The 23142-nt window shown below is 67.2% G+C and overlaps 1 protein-coding gene across 1 annotated transcript; it reads left to right on the top strand.

Moving 5' to 3' along the window:
• Positions 1-23142, top strand: ASPG (asparaginase; the record flags this gene model as incomplete). The annotated part of the gene is made up of 16 exons (XM_079913830.1): positions 1-130; positions 4847-4955; positions 5583-5694; positions 6969-7094; positions 8575-8658; positions 9266-9392; positions 12737-12849; positions 14912-15094; positions 15190-15303; positions 15819-15935; positions 17267-17362; positions 17603-17766; positions 20136-20222; positions 22069-22168; positions 22514-22594; positions 23122-23142. Exons 1-16 carry the CDS (start codon positions 49-51, stop codon positions 23140-23142), a joined length of 1716 nt encoding a protein of 571 aa, XP_079769956.1. The 5' UTR covers positions 1-48.

Below are 23142 nucleotides of genomic sequence, written 5' to 3'. Positions count from 1 at the left end.
GCCGCCTGCCGTCAGTCCCCCCGGTCCCCGGTCCCCTGGCTCACGGGCATGGCGCGCGCGGCGGGGCCCGAGCGGCGGCTCCTGGCCATCTACACCGGAGGCACCATCGGCATGCGGAGCGAGCGCGGCGGTGAGTGGGTGCCGGCGCCCGGGCACCGGGGGTGGGGTGGGGGTCGTCCGCTCGCCCTTTGGCCTGTCGGGGGTCTCCAGGCCCCGCAGGGCCGCGCACCTGACCCCGCCGCTCCCGGTGGGCGGTCAGCCCGCCCGGGGGCACAGCCTCTCCCCCGCGCTGTCGTCGGCTCCTCCCGGGGCCGAGCCTCGACCACCGTGGCGTCTGTCTGAGCGCCCTTCCCCGCACAGACAAGCCGGTGGGCAGGTGTTCAGAGTCTGCCGAGGCCCCTCACTGGGGACCACCGAGCGGCTGCAAGGCGACCCCAGCCGTTCCCCGCTGTTCCCGGCCCGGGCTCGGCCGGGCAGCGGGCACCAGACACCTTTGGGAAGTGTTCACGTGCACGAGCAGTCCGGGCAGGTTGGGCGTTTCGTTTCTCTGCCCCTGTGACATTGGCCTGAGTGGGTCCTCGAGGCAGTGACTGCTGGGCGGGGCGCTGAGCTCTGCGGGCCACTGGGGCAGGGGGTGCCCCCAGGCCGGGGAGAGCACCTTCGGGCAGGGACCGGGTTTGGGGAGCCTGGGCCCCGCAGGGGTGGGAAGAGGACTGCACACACCTCCAGAATGTTCCAGCGCTCCCGGGAGAGCGGACACTGTCTGTGCCCTCCACACAGGCCCCCCCGGGCTCCCTCCCTGGCCCCAGGTGCCTGTCCGGGCTGTCCTCACACCTGGGGCAACCCCACACCTGGCCCTGGAGTGTCCCCCTACTCGGATCCTCTGCCAGCTCCACAGCGGGGGACTTGCCAGAGCTGCCCCGTGCTAACAGGACGGTCGCCTTTGCTCTTGGTCCTGGGGCCACTTCCCCAGCACCCCCCTCCTGGCCACCGTTTCCACTGAAGCAGCTATCCAGATGCCACTAGCACTTTCTCGCTCCAGCAACTGCTGCTGGGTCCTCTGGGCCTGTTCGTGCCACCCCCCGACGCCGCCTGCCAATTCGCAGACGTCTCTTGAGGCCCACTCCGTGCTGGGCCCCAGGACTCAGACCCCCAAAGAGCCCTGTCCTGGAGGCGCTCAGGGATGGAGAGCATGGTTTCCACACCCCCTCACACCCTTCCCCCCCAGTTGCTCCCCCCGGGCTGCTGGGGAGTCTGCCCTGTGCTGCCCCAGGGCTGGGGCAGAGAGCGGGGAGTGGCTGGCCCTGTCTGCATCCCTGGACTGTCTGGGGCCCTGGCCCACCCCTGTCGCTGCCCCTCCAGGCTTGGCACCTGGCCAACTGTGATTGCTGGGATTCCATTGAGCTCACTCATTGTTCTCCAGGGTCCAGGCTGCAGGGACAAGGTGGACTCTGACCTGGATCCCACCTGCGCTGCGTTGTGTCCCCTCACAGCCCCCCACCTCCCCGGGGCCCCTTAGGCTCACTCTCCCAGGCGCTGCATTTTCCAGAGAGGATGTAAACTCCCACGTCTGGAAGGTGACCTGGAGACTGACTCTAGAAAGACGGGGTGTGGTGGGACAGGACAGACAGGCAGGAGTCATCCACGAGACCTCAGGACAGCACCCCAGGCTGGGGACGGAGCCAGATGGATGGAGGAGCCAGGCCTGGGCCCGGTGGGCCGCCGTGCTCTGCCGGCCTCTGCCCTCTCTGAGCCCAGCTGGGGGCTGGGGGGACGCAGACACTCCAGGCCCTTCCTGCCCGGGGCATTCTGATCCGGAGGGCGGAGGGCATCAATGATTAACTCGCCTGGCACTGCTGATGTGGGCTCCGGCCCACGAAGGGGGGTGAGGGGCGGCCACAGCAAAGCTGTTTAGATTGTCGCTGTTGGGAGCCCTTCTGCGCCTGCTGGTAAACAGTGGCCTGCAGGGCACTCGGTGCCCCACACGTGAACTCTGCCAAAGGTCAGGATGGTGACGGGAGGGCAGAGGCCGTGGCAGCTAGGGACGCCCGCCACCCACCCCCTCTCTGAGTTTGGCGGCCGAGGAGCCCTGACGCCCTGAGCGTCCCGGTGGGCCTGGCTCCTGGCGGGCGTAGCAGGGTGAGTAGAGCCTCGGAGCCTGGCGGCTGAAGGTGCCAGGACATCCCAGGAGGCCACCAGAGGGCCTGGCAGCCAAGCCTCATCTGGAGGGGTGACGTCCATGGCTTCTTGCGCCCTTGGCCTAGACCCCCTTCCTGAGCGAGCTGCCACACGTTCACAAGGTCACTGTCCTGGGACGGCCCTTACAGAGGAGTGGGTCTCGTGGAGCCGCTGCCAGGGACAGCTCCCTGCCTGCACGGCCTGGGGACAAGGCCCGGGCAGGGCGGCTTCTGCTTCTGTAGAGCCTGAGGCTTGGGGGCCCGTGCTAAGAAAGAGACTACAATTTACAAAATCAGAATTAGATGAAAAAGGAGGTGTTTGTTTGTTTGTTTGTCTGTTTCGTTGTTGTTAGTTTTTTTAGCTGCACCGCGCAGCACGTGGGATCTTAGTTCCCCGACCAGGGCTCGAACCCATGCCCCCTGCGGTGGACGTCTTAACCACTGGATTGCCAGGGAAGTCTCCTTGTTTTTGTTTGTTTTGGGGGGGACAGGTGTTTATTTAGAATGATGAAGGAAATCACAACAAACTGCTAGTTCTGAAAAGCCAAGAACATTACAAATCCCAGAAAAATATTTTTTGTTCGTTGACTTCCTGACCCTCCCTCCAGGCTGTTCTCCCCACACTTTTGGCTGCTTGGTGTAATGATGTGTCGGCAGAATTCTGCACAGAGCGAATAGAACAGAGGAGAGTTTAGCCTTCTCTTCGGCTGGTTTTGCCTGTCCACCCACACGCTCCCCAGGCGGGGACACCAGGGTCTGGGCCGCGTGGGGCTCGCTGGCCCTGCACCTTCCTGCCGCCCCGAGGCGTGGGGTGTCCCCGGAAGCCAGTGTCCCACTGTCCACTAGCAATAGCCTCGCTCTGGAGGCGACCGTGCACATCACCTGCCCCGTCAGCAGATCCCCAGGTTTACATGGACACCCCAGTAACACCCACTGGGAGCGCAGCTAGTGTGAAGAGTGGCGTGCGGGCTTCCTGCGGCTGCCCTGCCCCATGACCGCCAACGGGGGCCTAGAGCAGCAGGAGCATCTCTCGGGAGATGCCCCATCACCGCCGGCCGGTGTGTTCGTGTCTCTGCTCTGTCCTTACACGGCCTTCTCTGGTGTCAGCTCTCTTCCGTCTCTGTCTTACAAGGATGTGAGTGGTGGCACTCAGGACCCACCCGCGTAAGCCAGCATCATCTCATCATCTCAGGACCCTAACTCAATCACGGCCTCAAAAACTTTGCATTTCAGGTCCCGGGGGTCAGGAGGGGACACCTTTGGGGGCCTGATGCAGAAGGGTGGGTGGCTCTGAGCCTCCCTCAATGCCCAGGGTCCGGAGTTCAGGCCTCCTTGCCGTCAGGGCTGGCGAGTCCAGACCTTTGTGGAGGCAGGTGTGTGTCCTGGTCACACTTCAGGCGTCTCGGGAGGGTGGCCGGGCTGGCAGTCACACACGATGTCCCCTCTGTCTACTGAGCCCCGTCACTCCTGCAGCAAAGCGTGTGGAGCCCCTAAAGGGCGCTTCCTGGGTTGGGGGGCTGTTCAAGGTGCTCCCCCTTGGGTCTCCTTCTCTGGCTGGGGAGACGGCACCACGACATCCTTGGGCCAACGCAACTGTGTTTACTGGGGTTGGCAAGAGCTGGGCCTGGGATTTACTTGGGGCAGTTTATTACGCGGCAGCAGGAGACTGATACACCGGGCAAAGGGTGAAGGCTGGGAGCAATGTCGTCGCCCAGGGTGACCACTGACCCTGGTCCTGAAGGTCTTACATGTTTCAGCCAAGGGTGCTTCTCGAGGGGGGGCCCTGCTGTTCTCACCTCTGTGTCCAGGTGTTCGACATAGCCAGGCGCGTGGGAGACGCCCAACAGAACCTCAGTGAGGGGTGCATATGCCCAGAGAAGTTTAGCCAACTTGACCGAGGTCACGGAGCTTGCAGGGAGCAGGGTGGGGCAAAAAGCCAGGGCCCCAGTGCAAAGATTCTTCTGGGAGCCTTTGCTGAGGAGTTGTTTGTTTCCAGGAAACACTTGTGACTTCTCAGGGTTTTCTTAGAACACACACCATTTCTGCCCAGTGCCTCCTTTGATGCATGTTTCTGGACATGGAGGCTGCAGGCAGAGGGCCTGGGCTGGACCCTGAGGGTGTCACACACAGTCCACGTAGGGAGAAACGGTAACGGGGAGCGTGTGGGAATGGCACCAGCACCTGGACATCAAGGAGGGCTTCCTGGAAGTGGTATCCTGAGCTGGGATGAAGCACCTGCTGGGTGAGAAGCGGAAAGGAATAGAGGACTTCCAGGCAGAGCCAACAGCATGTCCACGGGCAGAGCGGTGTGGACGTTCTGGGAAGTGGGGGAAGAAGAGTGGGCACAGGTGTCCGAGTTGTGAGAGGGCCAGGGCCCGCTGAGCCTCGGTGGCGGAGCCCTGGGGCTGTCTGGGTGAGAGTAGCAGTCCCGACACGGGGCAGCTGCCCATCCTTGCCAGGGCCCGGGGCAGCTGCAGGCCCGTCTGCCCAGCCTCTGACTTCCCTGAGGGCCAGAGCTCACCCAGCCAGCTCCCAGCCCCCCACCCCAGCTGGGGCCCGGCCCCCAGTGAGGAGGGAGGGGCCGGCGGTGGAGGGTGTGTGTGGAGGGGGCGGTGCTGGTGGTGGCTACCAGCCTCTGACTCCGCCTCCCTGCCCCACCCCGCCTGCAGTGCTCGTCCCTGGCAAGGGCCTGGCCGCCGTTCTGAGGACACTGCCCATGTTCCACGATGAGGGACATGCCCAGGCCTGTGGCCTCCCCGAGGACACCTTAGTGCTGCCGTGAGTGTCGGCTCCTTGGGGGTCCCGGGCAGGGACGATGGCCAGCTGTCATGGGGTGGGGGGCATCCTGAGACTGGCGCCTGCCAGGCTGTGGCTTCTCAGTGTGTCCATGGCGAGCTGCTAGAGGATGCTGTCCCCACGGGCTCCCATTTCGATGGCTCTAGAACTGACTACAGCCCCCTTTCAAGTGAGCCCCATGGGGACTGAAGCCCATAGGAGAGGCAAGGGCTGGCCCAGGTGCCCTGCCTTGTGACGGTCCCTCTGTTTCCCAGCTTGTGGCCCAGGCTGTCCGCTGCTCTTCGCTGCTGGCCGGCTGAGCGGGGAGTTGCCCTCCCGGTCGCTGACCTCCCTCCTGCCAGCAGCCCTCCTCCCAGGGTCGTCCTGGCTCACCGAGGGGAGGGGACACTGCTCTGGAGCAACCTGGCCTGGCCTGTCCTTGGCCCCTCCCGGGACCACGGTCCTTGCTCCTGGGGCCTCGAGTGGAAGGGAGCCGGTGGGGATGCAGAGCCCACGGCCACGGCCCTGGGTGCGGGGGCCTGGCTGGGCAGAAGGGACCGGGGCCGCCGAGCGAGCAGGCAGGCGGGCGCAGAGTGCGAGCCTGCTGTCCACCTCCTGCAGGCCTGCCAGCCCCGCCTGCCCCGAGCAGAGAGTCATGTACACGGTGCTGGAGTGCCAGCCTCTCTTCGACTCCAGTGACATGACCATCACTGAGTGGGTTCAGATCGCCCAGACTATTGAGGTGAGGTGACGGGGGAGTGTGGGCGGGGCTGGGGCCAGGAGCCAAGTGGGTCGCACCTCAGCTGCAAGGCTCCCAAGGCCCTTTTACCTGCACCCGTGAGGGTGGGCATCGAGGGACCCCATTTCTCACCTTCCTCCCTTAAGAAAGCCCGCTCCCCACAGAGAGGCTTGTCGCACAGCCTGCCCCTTCCTGGCAGCAGGACGCTGGCCCCAGTTCCTCACTTGTCTCGTTCTGCTGGGGCAGAACGGCTTCCGGGGCCTCACCCCTCTCACGGTGAGCGCCTGGGACCGCGTGCGGCCCTGGGCCCGGCCCTTGTGTCTCTGAATGTCCGTAGCCGTGCTCTGGGGCAGTCTCCCTGCTCTGTGGCCAGCAGCATCCTACAGTTGGGGCCCGACCGCTTCTCTGAACGCCTAGGGCCGCTGTCCTGGCCGCAGAGGCCAGCCATGCGCAGATTCGCTGTGTGGCCAGCAGAGGGCGCCCCAGCCCGCCACGTGGCTCGGCTCCCCTGCAGCTACGGGCCCAGCCTGGCTTGGTCTTTCAATGGGCCGCGAGAGATGGTCCCCTGAGGTCCCCTTGTCTCCTGGGACTGTGCCCCTCGCAACCACAACCCAGGCCAGCTGCCCACTGAGGCCCAGACTTGGCTGCCCGCTAGGAGGTGGTGGCCGGGGCTGCGTCCCTGCAGAGGTGGCCTGTGTGCCTGGAGGCACCTTCCCCATGTCTGCCTGCGGGCATCCTTTCCACCTCCCACATCACAGCCGGCTCCCAGCACTGGCTGTGCCTTGTGTCCGCGCCTGGCCCTCCCACTGGACCGAGAGGCTGGCGGGCTTGCTCACCCCTCAGCCCCTGCTGCCCCAGGGGCAGTGGTCACTGAGCAAGGGGCCCTCCATGGCACCGAGCTGACCAGTGTGCAAGGGACCCTCCAGGAGCACCGAGTTGACCAGTGTGCTCGGGAGCCCAGACCGGGCACTGCACGGGGCAGACCTTCCCATCCTCAGATAAGAGTGTTCAGAGACCCCGACCTGAGTTCTCTCGTGGGTTAGGGGTGTCACGGGGAGGCCCGAGGGGACGGGAGGAGGCTGTTCTGGGCGCGAGGAGAGCACGGGCGCCGGGACTCCAGGCAGAAGCTCCATTTCCAGCGCGCTTCCCCGGCCAGCGGTGACCCGGGTCCCACTGGCACCTCCCCGGGTCCCTCCAGCTGTATGTGGGGCCCTTACCTTCCTTTTCCTGGTGGCCCCGAAGGGCAGGCCTGCCTGAGCTCGCCGCCCCTCCTGCAGAGACACTACGGGCAGTACCATGGCTTTGTGGTCATCCATGGCACCGACACCATGGCCTTCGCCGCCTCCGTGCTCTCCTTCATGCTGGAAAACCTGCAGAAAACCGTCATCCTCACTGGTGCCCAGGTAAGAACCCGGGCTGCCCAGTGGGCACCAGGTCCGGGCCTTCCTGAGGCCACAGGGCAGTTCAGCGCTGCTGGGGGCCCAGGTGGGTCCCCGGGCTCCTTGCTCGGTCCGGCAGCTCCCCGAGCTGGTTCCTGCTCTGCCTGAGCCGGCCAGCGCTGGTCAGTGCCCTGGTCCTGCCTGGTGCCAGCCCTGCCACCCTGTGGGTGGGTCCACAGCCTGCTGTCCGCCTTGTCCAGCTGCCCTCCTTCTGTCACTGTCATCCTCTTCCCACTGTGGTTCCCACCGATGCCATCCCTGGGCACCTGGGCGCATGCTACCCCCTCCTCTCTCACCCTGACCCAGCACAACCCCCAAAACCAACAGGTGGAATATTCTAGAAAACTGCTGGATTTGAAGGGGGGTGGTGGGGGAAGCCTGGACCCCCGTCAGAGGCTGCCTGCGGTGGCGCCACGGGGCCAGCCCTCCCCAAGGCCCTGGAGAGCCTTCCCCGGGGTCAGAGGTCGGGAAACCCCGTTGCCAGGTGCTGACCTGGCTGCCTGCCCTGCTCTGTCCATGGTCCCCGCGGGTGTCACAGTGGGGCGGCCCCACTCAGGGGAGGCCCAGGGCCTCACTGCAGACACCCCATTGCTGCCGAGCACGTCCCACTCGGAGCTCGAGTGGAGGGATGGGGTGCAGGCTGACCCTGGCCCTTCCCAGACCCTCCTGAGCCCCTGGGTGTAGGTCGCCATCAGGCCTCTCCCAAGGGATGAAGGGGAGGGTTTTGAGCACTGCCGGCCCCGGGGAAGGATCGCGCTCGTGCTCTTCTAACCCCCGCGCCGGGCCTGACGAAGCGTCCCTGTTATAACGCAGGGGAGACTGAGGCTCCAGGCGCGGGGCTGCTGGCCCCCTGCCACACCCCTTCTGAGGACCCAGGACTGTGGCCCCAGGCCAGGGCTCGTCCTCTGGAGGCCCTGGGCCCACCCCTGCCCAGCCGGCCCGTCTGCACACCCCTTTGTTGCCTTCCTGGGCAGGAGTGGTGGGGATCTGGGTACGGGTCAGGGTCAGCCCCGGGGGCACTGGCCCTCACGTAGACGCGGGAGCAGGCCTGGGACCTGGTGCTCGGAGGTCCTGCGTGAGGCTTCTGGCCATCACGTCCACCCACGGTCAGCCCTTGGCCACCCGGTCCAGAACTGGCCGGGGCAGTGAGGGAGCAGGGCCTCTGTGCCCCGGGGCCAGGGAGCTGGGCTGGGCAGTGGCGGGTCCCTGGGCAGGAGCCCATCTGGCTGGCCTCCGGCAGCGGGCACTGGGGCCTGCGGGGAGCAGAGGGCGCTGGGGTGCGGGCCAGACTGGCATGGCCAGCAGGTGCAGCTCCCTGAGCAGCGGTCCCCACCGACCCGAGCCTGCCTGCCCCCTCTCCTGGACCCCTGCCCGGGCTCCGCACTGGCTCCCTCCTACGCTGCCAGCGCCTCAGCCCCTCTCCTCTCCGTGGCCTCTCCTCCAGGTGCCCATCCACGCCCTGTGGAACGATGGCCGTGAGAACCTGCTGGGTGCCCTGCTGCTGGCTGGCCAGTACGTGATCCCCGAGGTACCTCCTCCTGCCTCCTTCCTGCGGCTCCTGGGAACCCAGGCCCGGGACTCGGGGTGTGGTGCTCAGGGGGACACACGGGGGCGCGTCTGGAAGGGTTTAAAGATCTGTCTCTCCCCTTGAACGTGAAGTACACCGTAGAGAAAATGGGAAAATAGAGAAGGCGGCAGGAAACTGTCGCTGCCTCTCACCCCCCGAGACACCTGCTGCTGGCAGTGTGGTGGATTTCTCCGGGTCATGTGCATATATGTGTGGTTTACGTATATTTGTCTCATGCCTATGATATGGTGTATACTTGTTTATACCACGTGCATATGTACGTGTGCACGTTCCCATCGGTAGGTCGTACTGGTTTTGGAACGGGCTCTTTTTCCTCTTCATCTTTCCTGGTCACGTGGTGACACAGGGAGGCATTTACAAGATCCCCCCTCACATCTCAGGGGACGGGGAGAGGAGCCCTGGGAGGGGGTCGCCCGCCCTGGGGAGGGGCTTCATGGAACGCCATCAGGGCCTGTCTCACTGCCGAGGTGCCCAGCCCGCCCCACGGGAACAGCTCCTGAGCAGGGTGGGGGCTCCCCGGCGCTGAGCTGCTCCCCGCTCCCCGCAGGTCTGCCTGTTCTTCCAGAACCAACTGTTTCGGGGCAACCGAGTGACCAAGGTGGACACGCGCAGGTTTGCGGCCTTCTGCTCCCCCAACCTGCCCCCTCTGGCCACCGTGGGCGCTGATGTCACAAGTAAGTGAGCAGGGGTCACGTCGCGTCACAGCGTGCAGGGAGCTGCTGCGGGGACTGTGCGGGGCCTCCTGGGTGGGAGTGCACGGCTCGGGGTTCTGCCCTGGGCTGCGGAGAAGCCGGGGGCCGGGGGGCGCTGCTCAGAGTGGGGAGGCCCCAGCAGGTAACCCCTGCTCGGAGCCGGGGGGCCATCCCGGGAGGGGCCAAGTTTGGGCGATCAGCCTCGTGTGCCTTCCCTCGGCCACGTGGCCCCAGGCCCAGGAGTCCCTCAGTGACGGTCAGTGGCTCTGCCACTCGCCTCGGCCTCCCGGGGACGTGGTTCTGGTAGTGCGACCTCGTCCTGGGGACTTTCAGGGGTGTTTCAGGCCGCCCAGCCCCCGTCCTGGGGTTGCCCGACGCCTCCCGTGGGTGGTGGACCCTGAGCCCTCCCCCCAGGGGACCCCCGACGCCGGCCCTGGTGAGGAGCCGTCTCCAGCTGAGTCCTCGGCGAGCGCCGCGGGGTTGGTGCTCAGGCCTCACCCGACTCAGCCGCCCTCATGGCCGTGGAGACTCTCTCCACCCAGGATGTCCGCTCTCCTGGGTGTCTCCGGGGTCCCCCGCCCCCCCTCCGGCCGTGGGCATGGCCAGCCCCTCCGCGAGGCGGCGTGACGGCTTCGCTCCGGTGGCCTTGCTGTCCGCCTGGTCCCTGCCGTCTACATGTTGCCCCCTCGCCCCCCCCACCGTGTCTCCTCCTGTGCCTTCGAGACGTGGGCATCCAGGCGTGGTGGCGGGCAGGACCTCTGCCAGGCGGTTGTGGGGCTACAGCAGGAGGAGGGAAGGACCATGCAGGGAGGCACTGCGGCCCCGAGCCCTGACTTCATTCTGGGGGTCTTACCTTGCATTTCCCTCCCCCTGCCCACCCACCCTGCTTGCTGGAGCGGCCTGGGGGTTGGTAAGGCCCAGAACGGTTGGTGCATCTAAGGTGTGTATAGCACGCCCGGGTTCTCGGGGCCAGAGTCAGGAAGGCTTCCTGGAGGAGGTGGCCCATGTGCTGGTACTGGCAGATGGATCGCTTCCTTGCTGTGGTGGGCAGTGGCGCTCAGCCCCTCCTGCCCCGGTGCCAGCCAGCCGAGGAAGGAGGAGTGGGCGGGAAGGAGGGGGTGGCCGCTGTGCAGGCCTCCCTCCCCCGTGGGGGCTGAGTCACACCTTCTCTGGGGCTCAGAGGGGAGCTCCCAGGACACAGCCCACTGGCAGGTGTGGAGTTCACCCTGGATCCCCAGGCCCCTACCTGTGCCACGCCAAGCCCACGCCGGCCTTGAGGTGCAGGGCACACTGGTGTGGGCTGGGCTGGACGGCTGGCCGGGCGCGGGGCTGAGGCTGGCCCCGAGAGGAGAGGCCGCCCTTGGACCCCCAAGCCCATGATCCCAGGAGGATTGTGTCCCCCCAGCCAGGGTGCCCGTGTGGTGTGTGAGCGTCCCGGGCTGGTCCCGGCACCAGGTGCTGAGAAACACCAGCCTCTGCCAGGCGTGTGCCCGGCGGGGCCCCTGGGGAGGCGGGGGCTGGGGGCTGCTACCAGCACTGGGGCGGCCGGCGCCCTCTCACTGCTTTTTGTTGCGTTTTCCCTCCCCTCTGTGAGGCTGTCACAGACGAGGGGCTCGGGGCTCGGTGGGGGAGCTGTGCCGGGCAAGGAGGGGTGCACGGTGGGGGGTGGGGGGTGGGTGCTGGCACTGCCCTTCCCTGAGTGGGTGAGGCACGTGCGGTCACACCGGGCCTCCAGGAGCCCCAGGTTCTTGCTGTGCAGAAGCCGTGGCCCCAGGGAGGGGGAGTCAGGCCGACAGGCTCGGGCCAGCGGGGTCCCAGCAGCTGAAGGGGACGTGGAACCCAGTGTCCCCTGTGCACGTGGGCTCCGCTGTGTGGCCCTGCGGTGGCAGTGTTAGGGCCGAGCAGGGACGGTGGTCCTCACACCACCTTCCCTCCTCTCGGCCCCTCTGCGCATGGGGACAGCGGTCCCCTGGTGTCCAGTAGGCCCAGGTGGAAGGACTTGGGGTCCCATGGACTCTGAGGGGGATGGGCTGGCTGGGCGGGGCGGCGTGGGCCTGCTCTGTCTCCGTAAACCCCCCTCTGCAGCCATAACTCCTGGCTGGTGGCCTCGCTCCCACCCGCCGCCGTCTTATCTGCTCGCCCAGCTGGGGCCGGGGCCCGAAATTGAAGGACGCCTCTCGCTGCTGACGGATGCTGCGGCTGCCCTCCTCCCAAGCCCATGCCCCAGAGCCCCCGCGTCTCCCACCCTCCCAGCTCCCCGCGAAAGGGCAGCACGTGTCTGGAACGTTCCTCAGTTTATTATCGTATGAGAACTGCTCTGGTGGGAACAGCAGGAGGCCCGCAGGCTTGCACCCCCTCCACGGGACCGGGCTGGTGAGGAGCCCTGGGCGGGGGCCCTGGAGCCCACATTCCCCTCCGGGCTCTGCACCTGACTCTGGGCAGCCTTGGGCAAGGCCCTTTCCCTCCCTGGGCCTCAGTTTCCCTGGGCTGGACAATGGGGCCTCTGCCTGCTCGAGGCTGCCATGTGCGAGGGGCCGAGAGAACGGGACCCTGACCCTGGGCTCAGCGCCGGGCTCCTGAGGGTCGAAGGCCAGGCCTGCCGCCCAGACGCCTGCCCCCTGTCCATGGCTGGAGCAGAAGGCCTGGGAGGCCTTTGGTCCCCGCAGAGCAGCAGCCTTTAGACCCATGGAGAGGCTGATCGTCTGGGCAGTTCTCGGCACGGCAGGCACTGGCCCCACGGAACTGCCCCCTTCACGCTCCACGGGGCTCAGGAGCCGCCCTGGGCGTGGAGAGCAGGCTGGGCTCACGTTAGGCCTCTGAGACTTTGGGGTGAATGAGATGGAGGTTTCCTTTCCCCAAAGGTTAGGGATCCAGAAGGCTCAGTCATTCATTCACTCACTGACTTGCTGGGCCGTGGGCCAGGGCGGTGCCCAGTAAGGGGCTCGTGAGGCTGGCTGGTCGGAGGATGCCGCCCTGACCGCTCCTGGGACCCAGGATTGCAGGTTCCTGGTGATCCCCCAGCTCTGCCCCGTCTGCCTGGAAGGCCCTTCCTCCACCTGCCCTTCCCCTCTCCTGCACTGGCGTGGCCTGCTGGGCTCTGGAGGCCTCTGTCCCTGCAGGGTCCTCTTCGCCCCCTGGACCCCACGCCCGCCACGGGGGCTGGCTCAGGCTGGAGCTGCGCCCCTCGCCTGAGCGAGCTGGGAGAGGGGGCAGGGGACGGGACTCCGGAGGCACCAGACAGAGGCCGGGGGGTCCGGGGAGGCTGGGCCGGGGCCGTGGCGTGCAGGTGGCCGGAAGGTGTGCATTCGGTCCCTCTGTCCTCGCAGTCAACCGGGAGCTGGTGCGGAAGGTCCGTGGGCAGGGCCGGCTGGTGGTGCACGGCGGCATGGAGCGCGACGTGGGCCTGCTGCGTCTCTACCCCGGGATCCCCGCCACGCTGGTAGGGACCCCGGCCCAGCCCCCGCGGTGCCTGCCTCCTGTACCCCCTCCCCTCCCCACCGTCGTGTCACTGGGACCTGCAGCCCCTCCGCTGCCTTCTCAGCCCGTTCACCTTACTTGTGACCTGGGCTTGTCCCTGCGGGCGTCACAGCCCGGGTTCCGAGGGCTCCTCTGAGGCTGAGGGGGTGTGGCCCTGGACTCTGCTCTTTCTTGTGGCCGCTCTGGTGGTCCCTGCCGTCCACCCCTTGGCCACCAGCTGTTCCTGGGGCGGACACGGCGCCTGCCTCCGTCCTGCCCAGTGAGTCAGGCCCAGACGCTGGGCTGCCAGTTGGATGGAGGGGTCTCGGGTAGAAGCGCCTCTGGGCGTCTCTGGCACTGAGTGCGGGGCTGCAGGGGCTCAGAACACGCTTGCTTCAGTGCTGTGACCGGCGGGGCACTGCGGCCCCCTCTTCCACCCGACACACGTGGCTTCCCAGGTGTGTCGCTGTAGCTGGGGTGGCCCGGCATCGGGCTGCCTTTAACCTCTGGGCCACAGTCTGTGAACTGGAGCTGCTCCCCTCCCAGGGCGCTGGGGACAGACGGGGTTTGCTGGAGGCGTGCTCCAGTGAGGGCTGCCCTCGAAGATGAGGGTCGTCCCGGGGGCTGGTGGCCGGATCCCACGCACGGGTCTCACGTCGTGTAGTAGCCAGAGGCCACTGCACGAGGCTGCCATCCTAAGTGGGGCTTAGCTGCACAGGCTCCTTCTGGGAACGCATGCCGGCCTGTGAAGTCTTTGTAGAACGTGCCGTAGCTGGGGGAGTGCAGAGCCATACGCTGCGCTGAGCTCAGGCGGGGGGACGGGACCCCCAGGGCTTCGCTCGACAGGGACTTCCGGGCTGTCGGGGCAGGGCCTGCTGCTGGTGACCTAGGCTCCAGCGGCAGCGGGTCCTGGTCTCCAGTCTCCCCGTTCCCGGGTATCTGCCAGCAACAGGTCTGCTTTCACCTTTGGCCTCTACCTGGAGAAGCAGAGGGAGCCAATGGCAGTTCTGAAAGGCTCTGAGTGGGGCAGCTTGGCCTCTGGGCTCCCCCTGTGTAGCAGGTTCAGGGACAGACAGTGCTCAGCCCTGGGGCCTCTGTGCTGACACAGGGCACGGCTGAGCGGGGCAACAGGTGTCCCCGCAGGGTGGCCTCTGAGGGGACCATCCTTGTTTGAGGTAAACCCCAGACCCCGTCCTCTTCTTTTTTTTTTTTTTTAATTAATTAATTTATTTTTGGCTGTGTTGGGTCTTCGTTGCTGCACGCGGGCTTTCTCTAGTTGTGGCGAGCGGGGGCTGCTCTTCGTTGCGGTGTGTGGGCTTCTCATTGCGATGGCTTCTCTTGTTGCAGAGCATGGGTTCTAGGAGCGTGGGCTTCAGTAGTTGTGGTTCTAGGAGCGTGGGCTTCAGTAGTTGTGGCACTGCGGGCTCAGTAGTTCTGGCGTGCGGGTTCTAGAGCGCAGGCTCAGTAGTTGTGGCTCACGGGCTTAGTTGCTCCACAGCATGTGGGATCTTCCCGGACCGGGGCTCGAACCTGTGTTCCCTGCACTGGCAGGTGAACTCTTAACCACTGCGCCACCAGGGAAGCCCCCGTCCTCTGTCTTCCAAGTGGAGCCTTGCAGCCTCGTGGGACGTGCGGACAGCACCCTGGCTTAAGCAGAACCCTGCATGTGTGTGTGTTTAGCTGCAGGGCCCTTTCCCCACACACTGGCTTGCTGGGAGCATCACCTGTTGTGTGTCAGACGGGGCAGAGCTTTGGACCGGATGGAGGGGCCAGGGGCCGGGAGGGGCGGTGTGGTGGCCCAGCTGGGATGGGGGCCCTTCGCTCCGTGAGACCTCTGATGGCCTTTCTCATCTCCAGCTGGCTCCTTGTGACCTCTGACCCATTTCCACGGTGTTTGTGGCCTTAACACTTAGAAGGGGACAAGGTTCCCTTTGGGGGGATGTGTTGGGGAGCGTGGCGGGCACCGAGGGTGCAGGGCCAGCCTGTTGGTCCCATTGCTGGAGCAGGAAGCCAGGCCCCTCACCCTCGCCTCCCGGCCCCCGCAGGTCCGGGTCTTCCTGCAGCCCCCCCTAAAGGGCGTGGTCCTGGAAACCTTCGGATCGGGAAACGGGCCCACCAAGCCCGACCTGCTCCAGGAGCTGCGGGAGGCAGCTGAGCGAGGCCTAGTCATCGTCAACTGCACCCACTGCCTTCAGGGCGCCGTCACCTCGGACTATGGTGCTGGCACGGTGGGGCGGGGACACCGAGGCCTTGGGAGGGAGGGCAGGGGCAAGTCCGGCTTGACCCCGTGCCCCGTCGTCCGCCGGTGCCTCCGTTCCTGCAGGCCCTGGCGGGAGCCGGCACCATCTCAGGCTCCGACATGACATCGGAGGCGGCCCTGGCCAAGCTGTCGTATGTGCTTGGCCTGCCGGGCCTGAGCCTGGATGGCAGGAAGGAGGTGCGTGCCCCTCCGGCTGGGGACCTGGGCCTGCACTGGTGGGCGGCGGGGCCCAGTCCGGGGGATGTGTGCCTGGGTCTGGAAGGGGGGCGAGGATGGGGGGGCTCCCCCGATCGGTTGCCAACCCCAAGCCCGGGCACTGCCTGTCCTCCCCTTGAGGAGCCCCAGGTCTGGCTTGGGCTAAGGATCCCCAAACTGTCCCAGGGTATCCCCTCCCTCTTGCTTTTCAGGCTGGCCTCAGACACGGCTGTCCCTGGGCCCTGGGGCTGGGCAGAGGCCACAGGGGCCCGGGGAGACCCTGAGCTGGAGGGCTGGAGGGTGGGGCTGGCCTGGTGTGGGGATCTGCCTGGGGTTAGGCTCCGGCCTCAGGCATGGAGCCCGAGGGAGGAGTTTCAGGCCCTGGGCAGCCCTCTCCCGGGGTCTGGGGTGCCTGGCCTGAGAGGTCTGTCTGGGCTGCTGGGCCCGGGCCCTGATGGAGCTGGCCCGGGTCTCCGTGCGCCCCCCCGCCCCGGCAGCTGCTGGCCAGGGACCTGCGCGGGGAGATGACGCTGCCCGCCACGGACGAGCTCCGGCCCTCTCTGCAGGGCAGCACGCTGGGCCGCGGGGTCGCCCAGCTCCTTAGTCTGAGCCAGGTACTGTCCAGCGTGGGCGAGGGGGTCTGGGCGGTGGGTCCCTGAGGGATGGGCTCCCGCCCCCTGGCATTTTGGTGCCAGGAGCAGAAAACCACCAGGCACGAACTGGTTCTGGGCTCGGGGCCACAGTGGGGAGGGTTTGCAGGGACTCGTGGGCCAGCGTGTGGGAAGGGGCTGGGCAGTCGAGAGGGGCCCTTGCAGCGTGCACACGGTGCTCAGAACGTGGCCGCTCACCCGGTGGGCAGCCGGGCCGGGCCTGCTGGCCCTGGTGCAGGGCCGCCTCGTGAGGGGGGCGCTCTCAGGCAGCATGGGCGCTCCGTCCGTCCTGCTGCTGGCGGGAGAGAGGTGTCTGCTCTGGGGTCTCCCTGGGAAGAGGGGCCAGGCTTGGAGCTCCTTCGCCTTCTCAGCCAGGGTGCCCAGGCCCAGGAAGGGACCGAGGACTTGCTTTAGGGCCTGGGAATCTGAGATTTAAGCTGGGCCAGGCTCACGGGGGTGACTGGGGCCTCCTGGTGCCCCACCTTACCACCACCCCCAGCACTGGCCTCTGGGAGAAGTGTCCAGACCTGGTGCGCCTGGCAGGAGACAGGCACTGTGTCCCGTTGCTGACCCGGGTCACACCACGTGCCTCAGTTTCCCCTCTGCAGAGTGAGGGTGGGAGAGTGGAGAGTGGCAGGAACTTAACCTGTTTGCCAGGGATGGGCAGCAGCCAGACGTGTGTGGCCTGTCGTCACAGTGGATGCCTCGGGCCTTAATGACTCCAGATCTCAGGCCCCGCCATGGTGCCTGGCGCGGGGATGCCTACGGGGGCCTCTGATGGGACCCCCAGCCGTCTGGAGCCTTGGGGAGCTGTTAGGCGACCCCAGCACGGGGTCCAAGTGTCCCTTCCTGCTGGGAGGGCCAGGCACCCCTTCCCACCCTCCCCCAGGCAGGTGCCCTATGAGTTACCCCTGCCTCCTGGCCCGCAGGAGAGGCAGGCGGGGACGTGGGTCTCAGCGGGCGGGTGGCAGGCCCCGGTCACACAGCTGATGGGACAGAGCCAGGTGGTGGCCTGTGTCCTGCCTGGACTTTGCTCCCAGGGCTGGGGGTCCCGAGTAGGCCTCGGATGTGGTGCCTAGCCCCTTCCTTTTACCATGTCGAGACTTGAGGGGGCGCTGGACCCCATCCTGGGACTCACTGCCGGCGCGGTGTGTGGACCAGCAGGGTTCCCACGGGCCCTGCGCCCCACCTCTGCCCACCTGTTTCCCTGCTCCCGGCCCTGCCCACTCCTGGGGGTGGTGAGGACCCCAGGAAGTGGCAGGGGTCCCAAGGTGCTGCGGCGCCCCTCACCCCAGGAGGCTGAGGACGTGCGAGATGCCCTGGTACCCAGCCTGGCCTGCGCCGCGGCCCACGCCGGCGACCTGGAGGCCCTGCAGGTGCTTGCGGAGCTGGTGAGACCCTGCCCGCCCTCGGGGACCAGCTCCACCTGCACCAGGCCCCGGGGGGTGGGGCGCTGCCCAGATGTGGGCAGGACTGCCTGTCCCGGGGCTTGCTCACCTTCCCGCAGCCGAGGGGGGCACGTGGCTGTGTCAGGCCCGCCTGGGTGCACCCCGACCCTGTCCCTTCCCTGTGGCCTACCCGGCCCTGTCCGGCCTCCCCTCAGTGGGTGGTGATCCCTTGCACCGCCCCAGGGCAGTGACCTGAGCCTGGAGGACTTTGGTGGTCAAACTCCGCTGCACTCGGCCGCCCGAGGGGGCCAGGCTGGGGTGGTCACCATGCTGCTGCAGAGAGGGCTGGACGTGAACGCACGGGACAGGGATGGCCTCAGCCCGCTGTTGCTGGCCGTGAGGGGCAGGTACTGGGCTGGGGGGGGGGGCGCTGTGGCGGATGTGCGGGCAGGGGTGCCGTGTGGGGCAGGGCCTGGACAGGAATGCCTCAGAGGGGGCCTTCGGTGTGCCTGTGGTCACACAGCACCCCCAGGCACAGCCAGGTGGGACCAAGGACGCCTGCTTCCCGGAGCCTCGCCCACCTCCAGCTGGGCCCTACAGACTGGGAGGACTGACTCTGGGCAGGGTGGTCAGGGAGGGCTTCCTGGAGGTGACCACCAAGCTGAGCCAGGCAGGCCCGGCAAGACCCTGGCACGGAATTTCTAGAAAAGGAAAACGCTTACAGAGCACAAGGGGTCTCATGTGTGTTCCCTCCGTCCTCCACCTGAGGGGCTGGGGGTGGGGCAAGGGGAGAAACCCCCAACCCAGCACTGGGATGGAGCAGGTACAGAGCGGGTGACATAGTGCCAGACGTTGGGCTGGGTGAGCACAGGTCCCCAAGGGGGCAGGCTCAGCATGCATGCTAGTGGGGGGTCCCCCAAGCTGGCCCCATCCAACAAACCCTGGCTTTTTAGGGCAGGGCCCCAGCCTGGGTTTTTTGGGGGGCCCCCACCCAAGTGGAGAGTTGCAGAGCTGAGCTCTTGCTGAGGCCCGAGGGCCCTGGGCAGTCGCTGTGGGCACCTGACGTCTGGTTCCTTCGAGGAGGAGCAGAGGCCCCCTGCCCTGCCGCAAAGGCCAGAGGCTGGGGCCCCCTGGAGGGGCCGCCCTGTGTGCTCACCTGTGACGCGCACTGCAGGCTGGGGCGGCGGCACCTTGCAGGGCGGGTTGTGTGAGGATCGACGTGAAGGAAAACACACGAGCTGGTGGTCACCACCCGGGAGCCGGGGTCACAGGCTCTGACCCCTTCCCTTGGGGTTGGGCCTGGCGGGCGGGCAGCCAGCCAGCCGAGGCCGGAGGAGCAGGCATCGGGGCTGGTGAACACCTGTGCCCGTGTCCTCTGCTGGGGCGGCCGTCTCCTTGCCCGCCCAGGCCCGCCTGGCATCTCTCCGAGGGGCAGGCCTCTCCTGCTCTGACGGCGGATGGGCACGGGTGGGGCCTGGTAGCCACTTGGCCCTGCATTCTAGGGGCTTACGTTGCTCCGAGGCCTGGAACTTTCTGGGAAGACCTAGGGGCAGGGGCGGGACCACTCTCCCACCTGTTTCCCCGTCCCCTGCCCGGCAGCTGGGAGGGCCATCACATACGTGTGTGTGTGAGAGTGTGTGTGTGAGCGTACTGGTGAGCACGGGTGTGAGGGTGTGTCTGGGACACGGGGGTCACAGGCCTTGCTTTCCATCTCTCGTAGTCTTGCTGTTTCCGAATGCAGAGCTGGTCTCGGTTCAGCGTCTGCCACAGGCCCGGGCCCTCCCCAGGGGCTCTCGGCCTGCGGGACCCTGGGTCATTTCTGGGGGTCTCATGAGTCTTATGGAGAGCCCAGGCCACCAGACTGCTCAGCTCAGCCCTGGGCCAGGGCGCCTCACCCTTGGGGCAGTGGGCAGCGGGGTAGCCCCTCCCTCCCAGCCTCCTGGGAGCATCAGAGGGTTCTCAGAACAGGTCGGGGACCGAGGGGGAGGGCTGCACGTGGGGTGTGCCCGTGGCGCCCAGGCCGGGTGATCTGGCTGGGGACTCTGCGGCTCACACTTGGGTGTGGGTGGCAGCATGGTGAGCTCACCCCGTCCTGGTCCCACCCGCTCGTCCCCAGCTGGCTGTCACGGCAGCTCCCTCGCCTCCCGAACCGGTCTCCCGGCTCACCCCCCAGCGGGCCCTGCTGTGCCCTGGAGGGGCTGGCCTCACCCTGGAGGGCTCCGGGGGGGTGGGGGGGCCCCACTCTCCTCCCCAGCTCCCTAAAAGCGGGGTGACCATGCAGTTGATGGTACACCCCCAAACTGGGGAAGGGGCAGCCTCGGGGCTCTGTGCTCTCTGTTCCTGGGCTCGGAGCCGGTGCCTTGACACCCACAGGCCTCTGGGCCCCGCTCCGGGCCAGCCTGACGCCCACGTTCTTCCGTCAATGTCTCATGCCCACCCCATCCCCAAGGGCAGACTACTGGCCCAAGGGATTCCGTTTTCCCAGACTCGGCCCTGGCGGGTGTGAGCTCGGCAGGGAGACTCCTCCAGGGTGGGCCGTCCGGAGGTGCCCAGAGCGGGGCCTCGGGGCCTCTGGCGGGGGTGCTGCGGACGGAGGTGCTGCACAGCCGGGGCTGACTGACCGCCCCCCGGCGTGGGTCTGGGTGCTGGGGACCGAGGTGGGGTGGCCCTAGTCGGGGGAGGGTGGGTTCCTGGTCTTGGGCACAGGACAAGGCCCTGCTGGCGCCTCGCAGAGGCTGCGGCGGGCAGGCGGTCACCACGCTGTTTCTCACGGCAGGCATCAGGGTGTCATTGGGCTGCTGCGGGCGGCTGGGGCCTGCCTGTCCCCCCAGGAACTGGAGGACTCGGGGACAGAGCTCTGCAGGTGAGGGTCGCAGGCATACCTGTGCTTCCTGGGACGCGGGCTTCAGAGGGGAGAGAGCCCATCGTGCACCCGCTGGGCCCTTGGAGCACTTGAGGGTGGCGTTTGTTCCTAGAGAGGGAGCAGTCCAGCAAGGGGGTGCGTGTGAGAGTGTGCGTGCGTGTGTGTGGGTAGAGGAGGGCCGTGGAGGGGTCGGCCGGGAGGGTGCCTGGGCTGCGTTTGGGGAGGTTGGGGGCACGGGGTGGGGGCAGGGCAGTCGGCAGCTCTCACCCGTGGGGAGGACACCAAGGCCCAGCAGCTACCCTGCCCTGGTCGGCGTTCGGCTGTCAGCTGCCAGCAGGACTCTGACCCCAGCCGCTCTGAGTGGCCAGGCAGACCTGGGGAGGCTGAGACCCGGGAGGGGTGCTGGTAGGCTGGGCGGGGGCAGGCCCAGGGCTGCCAGCCTCCGCTCCTTCCTCCGTCCCCGGGACCCTCCCCGTGGCTCCCCCCACCCCGCCCTGCCCACCAGCCCCTCCTGTGTCCAGCCCGGGCTGCCCTGGGCAGGTCTGAGGCCTCGAGGAGGGGAGGGGCCGAGGGGGGGGCAGGCTGGGGGCGGGAAGCGCCTTGGAAGTCAGAGCCCCCAGGCGTGGGCTGGGTGACAAGGGCGGTGTCTTAGACCGCGGCTGCTGTGGTGTGAGGAGGGGTGGCTGCCTGCTCTCCAGGAAGAGGACCTGAAGCTCTGGCCCCCTCGTCCCCACCGGCCAGCATCCCCCCACCCCCGAGCCTTGGAGGCCCCCGTCCTAGACACAGTGGGGTGGAGAGAGCCCACTGGCCTCAGCCCCTCCCTCCCTGGAGTGCAGCGTCCCTGGGGGGACGAATCCTGCTGGCTGACCTGCCTCTTCTCAGCACCGACAGGGCTAAGGCGGGCGGGGCTGGGGGGTCTCAGATGTGCGGGATGGTGGCGGGGCCCAGGCGGGGAGGGTCTTGGCTCTGAAGGGACTTCTGGGGTGACTTGGTTCAGAGCTGCACCCCAGGTGGGCCTCGACGGCTCCGTTGACAGATGGGGCAACAGGCAGAGGGGGGAGGTGACAGCAGCTCCCACGGGAGTGGGTCATCCGACCTGAGCCGCTTGGCTGGACTTGTGGGGGGCCCTTGGCCAGCTCTTCCAGGAGGTGAGCGTGTGTGGGAACCAGCGCGAGAGGCCTGCAGGCAGATCTGGGGGCGGGGCGGGTGGTGGCGCCCTCAGCGTCAGCGTGATTCACCTCAGGGATGACCCAGCACCGCTTTGGGGGCTGCTGCTGCCGTTTCCTGACCCAGAGGGAGTCCCTAGGGCCCCGTTGGGGGATGGCCCTTCCGCCCGGCAGTCCTGGCCAGCACACCTGGCTTGGACCCCTTCCCTGCCTGGTCCCAGGGTGAGAGCAAAGGGAGGATGCAGACGACCCCACGAGGGCCCAGGAGGTGCGCTGTGAGTCCCCCGCCACCTCCCTAGGGCAGGCAGGCCCAGGCCCCCTCCTACCAGGACCCCCCCACGCGGCCTGCCTCTGCGGGCCCCGCCAGGGAGAGCTGTGTTGTGAAATATGAAACTGGCGGGCGGCACTCAGCCGGTGGGGTGTGTGTGGTGTGCACGTGCGTGCATCCTCACGCGTGTGCCTTCGTGTGTGCACCCTTGACCTGAGTCCCAGTCACCCCTGCTGGGTGAAACCAGACTCCAGGCCGTCAGCTGGCCTGCAGCGACTCCTGCGCTCCCGACCCAGGGCTCGGGCACTGCTGGGTCAGCTGCTGGGGGCTGGCTTTGCAAAAGTGCCGGTGGGCAGATGGACATGTGCCCGGTGGTCTCTGACGGCTCCCCGTCCTCCACTCCCCCTCCCAGGCTGGCATCCAGGGCAGACTGTGAAGGCCTGCGGGCATGGTGGCAGGCAGGGGCCGACCTGAGGCAGCCGGGCTATGATGGGCGCAGCGCCCTGCATGTCGTGAGTGCCGCCAGTGCCCTCTGAGGCCACCTCGTCCAGGAAGGCCTCCCTGACAGCTCCATTGGCTCCCGCTTCCCAAATGCCCAACTCCTGCTCTCCGGGTGGATGCACTTCATGTGCGGGAACCACAGGGGTGGGAGGGCTGTCCCTTTTCCTGTCCCAGGTTCCCTCCCAGGGCCGAGACCTGTGGGGACAAGGGCAACGGAGGAGTCATGGGGTCCTTGGTGCGTGGGTGGGAGGGCAGCCTGGTGGGCCACTGGGGGTGGGAGGCGGGGTTCAGGGCCAGGTTGCTGGTCCGAGTCCCTGAGGCAGCCCCTCCCGTGTTCCCCCTCACCCACCCTGCAGGCAGAGGCAGCTGGGAACCTGGAAGTGGTGGCCCTTCTGCAGAGCCTTCAGGGTGGGGTTGGTGACCAGGCCCTGGGCCCAGTAAGTCCCCCACCCCCCTGTGGGGTTGGACCTGGTGGGGACTGTGTCCTGGGGACAGAGCCGGTCTAAGTCAGTGGGGCCTGCAGGGCCCCTCCTGTGGGTGGGGCGCACCCTCTGTGGGAAGCTGCAAACTGCCTGGAGGGAGGGCCAACCCCAGACCCCCTGCTTCCGTCCTGTCAAGCCGCCCCATAGTGCACCCTGCCCCATGGCGCACCCTGCCGTGTTACTGGAGGCCCCAGCCGTGGTCAAGAAGCTCCCCGAGCCTGGAGGGGGCCTGCCCGCCCTGCCCCACCCCAGCAGGACCAGCACCCACTGGGCTGGGTGGGCCAGGTTCCAGCTGACTCCCCACCCCCACCCCATCAGCTGGCCTTCCGGAAAACCCTCCAGGCTGGTTGGGTTTGCTCAGGTCCTTGGGTCCCTCCCCTGTGAAAGGCTGCTTCCCACTGACAGGTGCCCGGGCTTGTCTGTCTGCTCTGGCCCCATACAGTACCTGGGCCTCCACTCCTCTAGAGACCGCCCATTGTCAGGAAGTGCTGCCTGGTGTCTAA

This window comes from Stenella coeruleoalba (assembly GCF_951394435.1).
Source record: "Stenella coeruleoalba genome assembly, chromosome: 2".
NCBI classification, from domain to species: domain Eukaryota; kingdom Metazoa; phylum Chordata; class Mammalia; order Artiodactyla; family Delphinidae; genus Stenella; species Stenella coeruleoalba.
The sequence above is the reverse complement of the archived record's forward strand: the minus strand, read 5'-3'. Positions and strand labels throughout refer to the sequence as shown.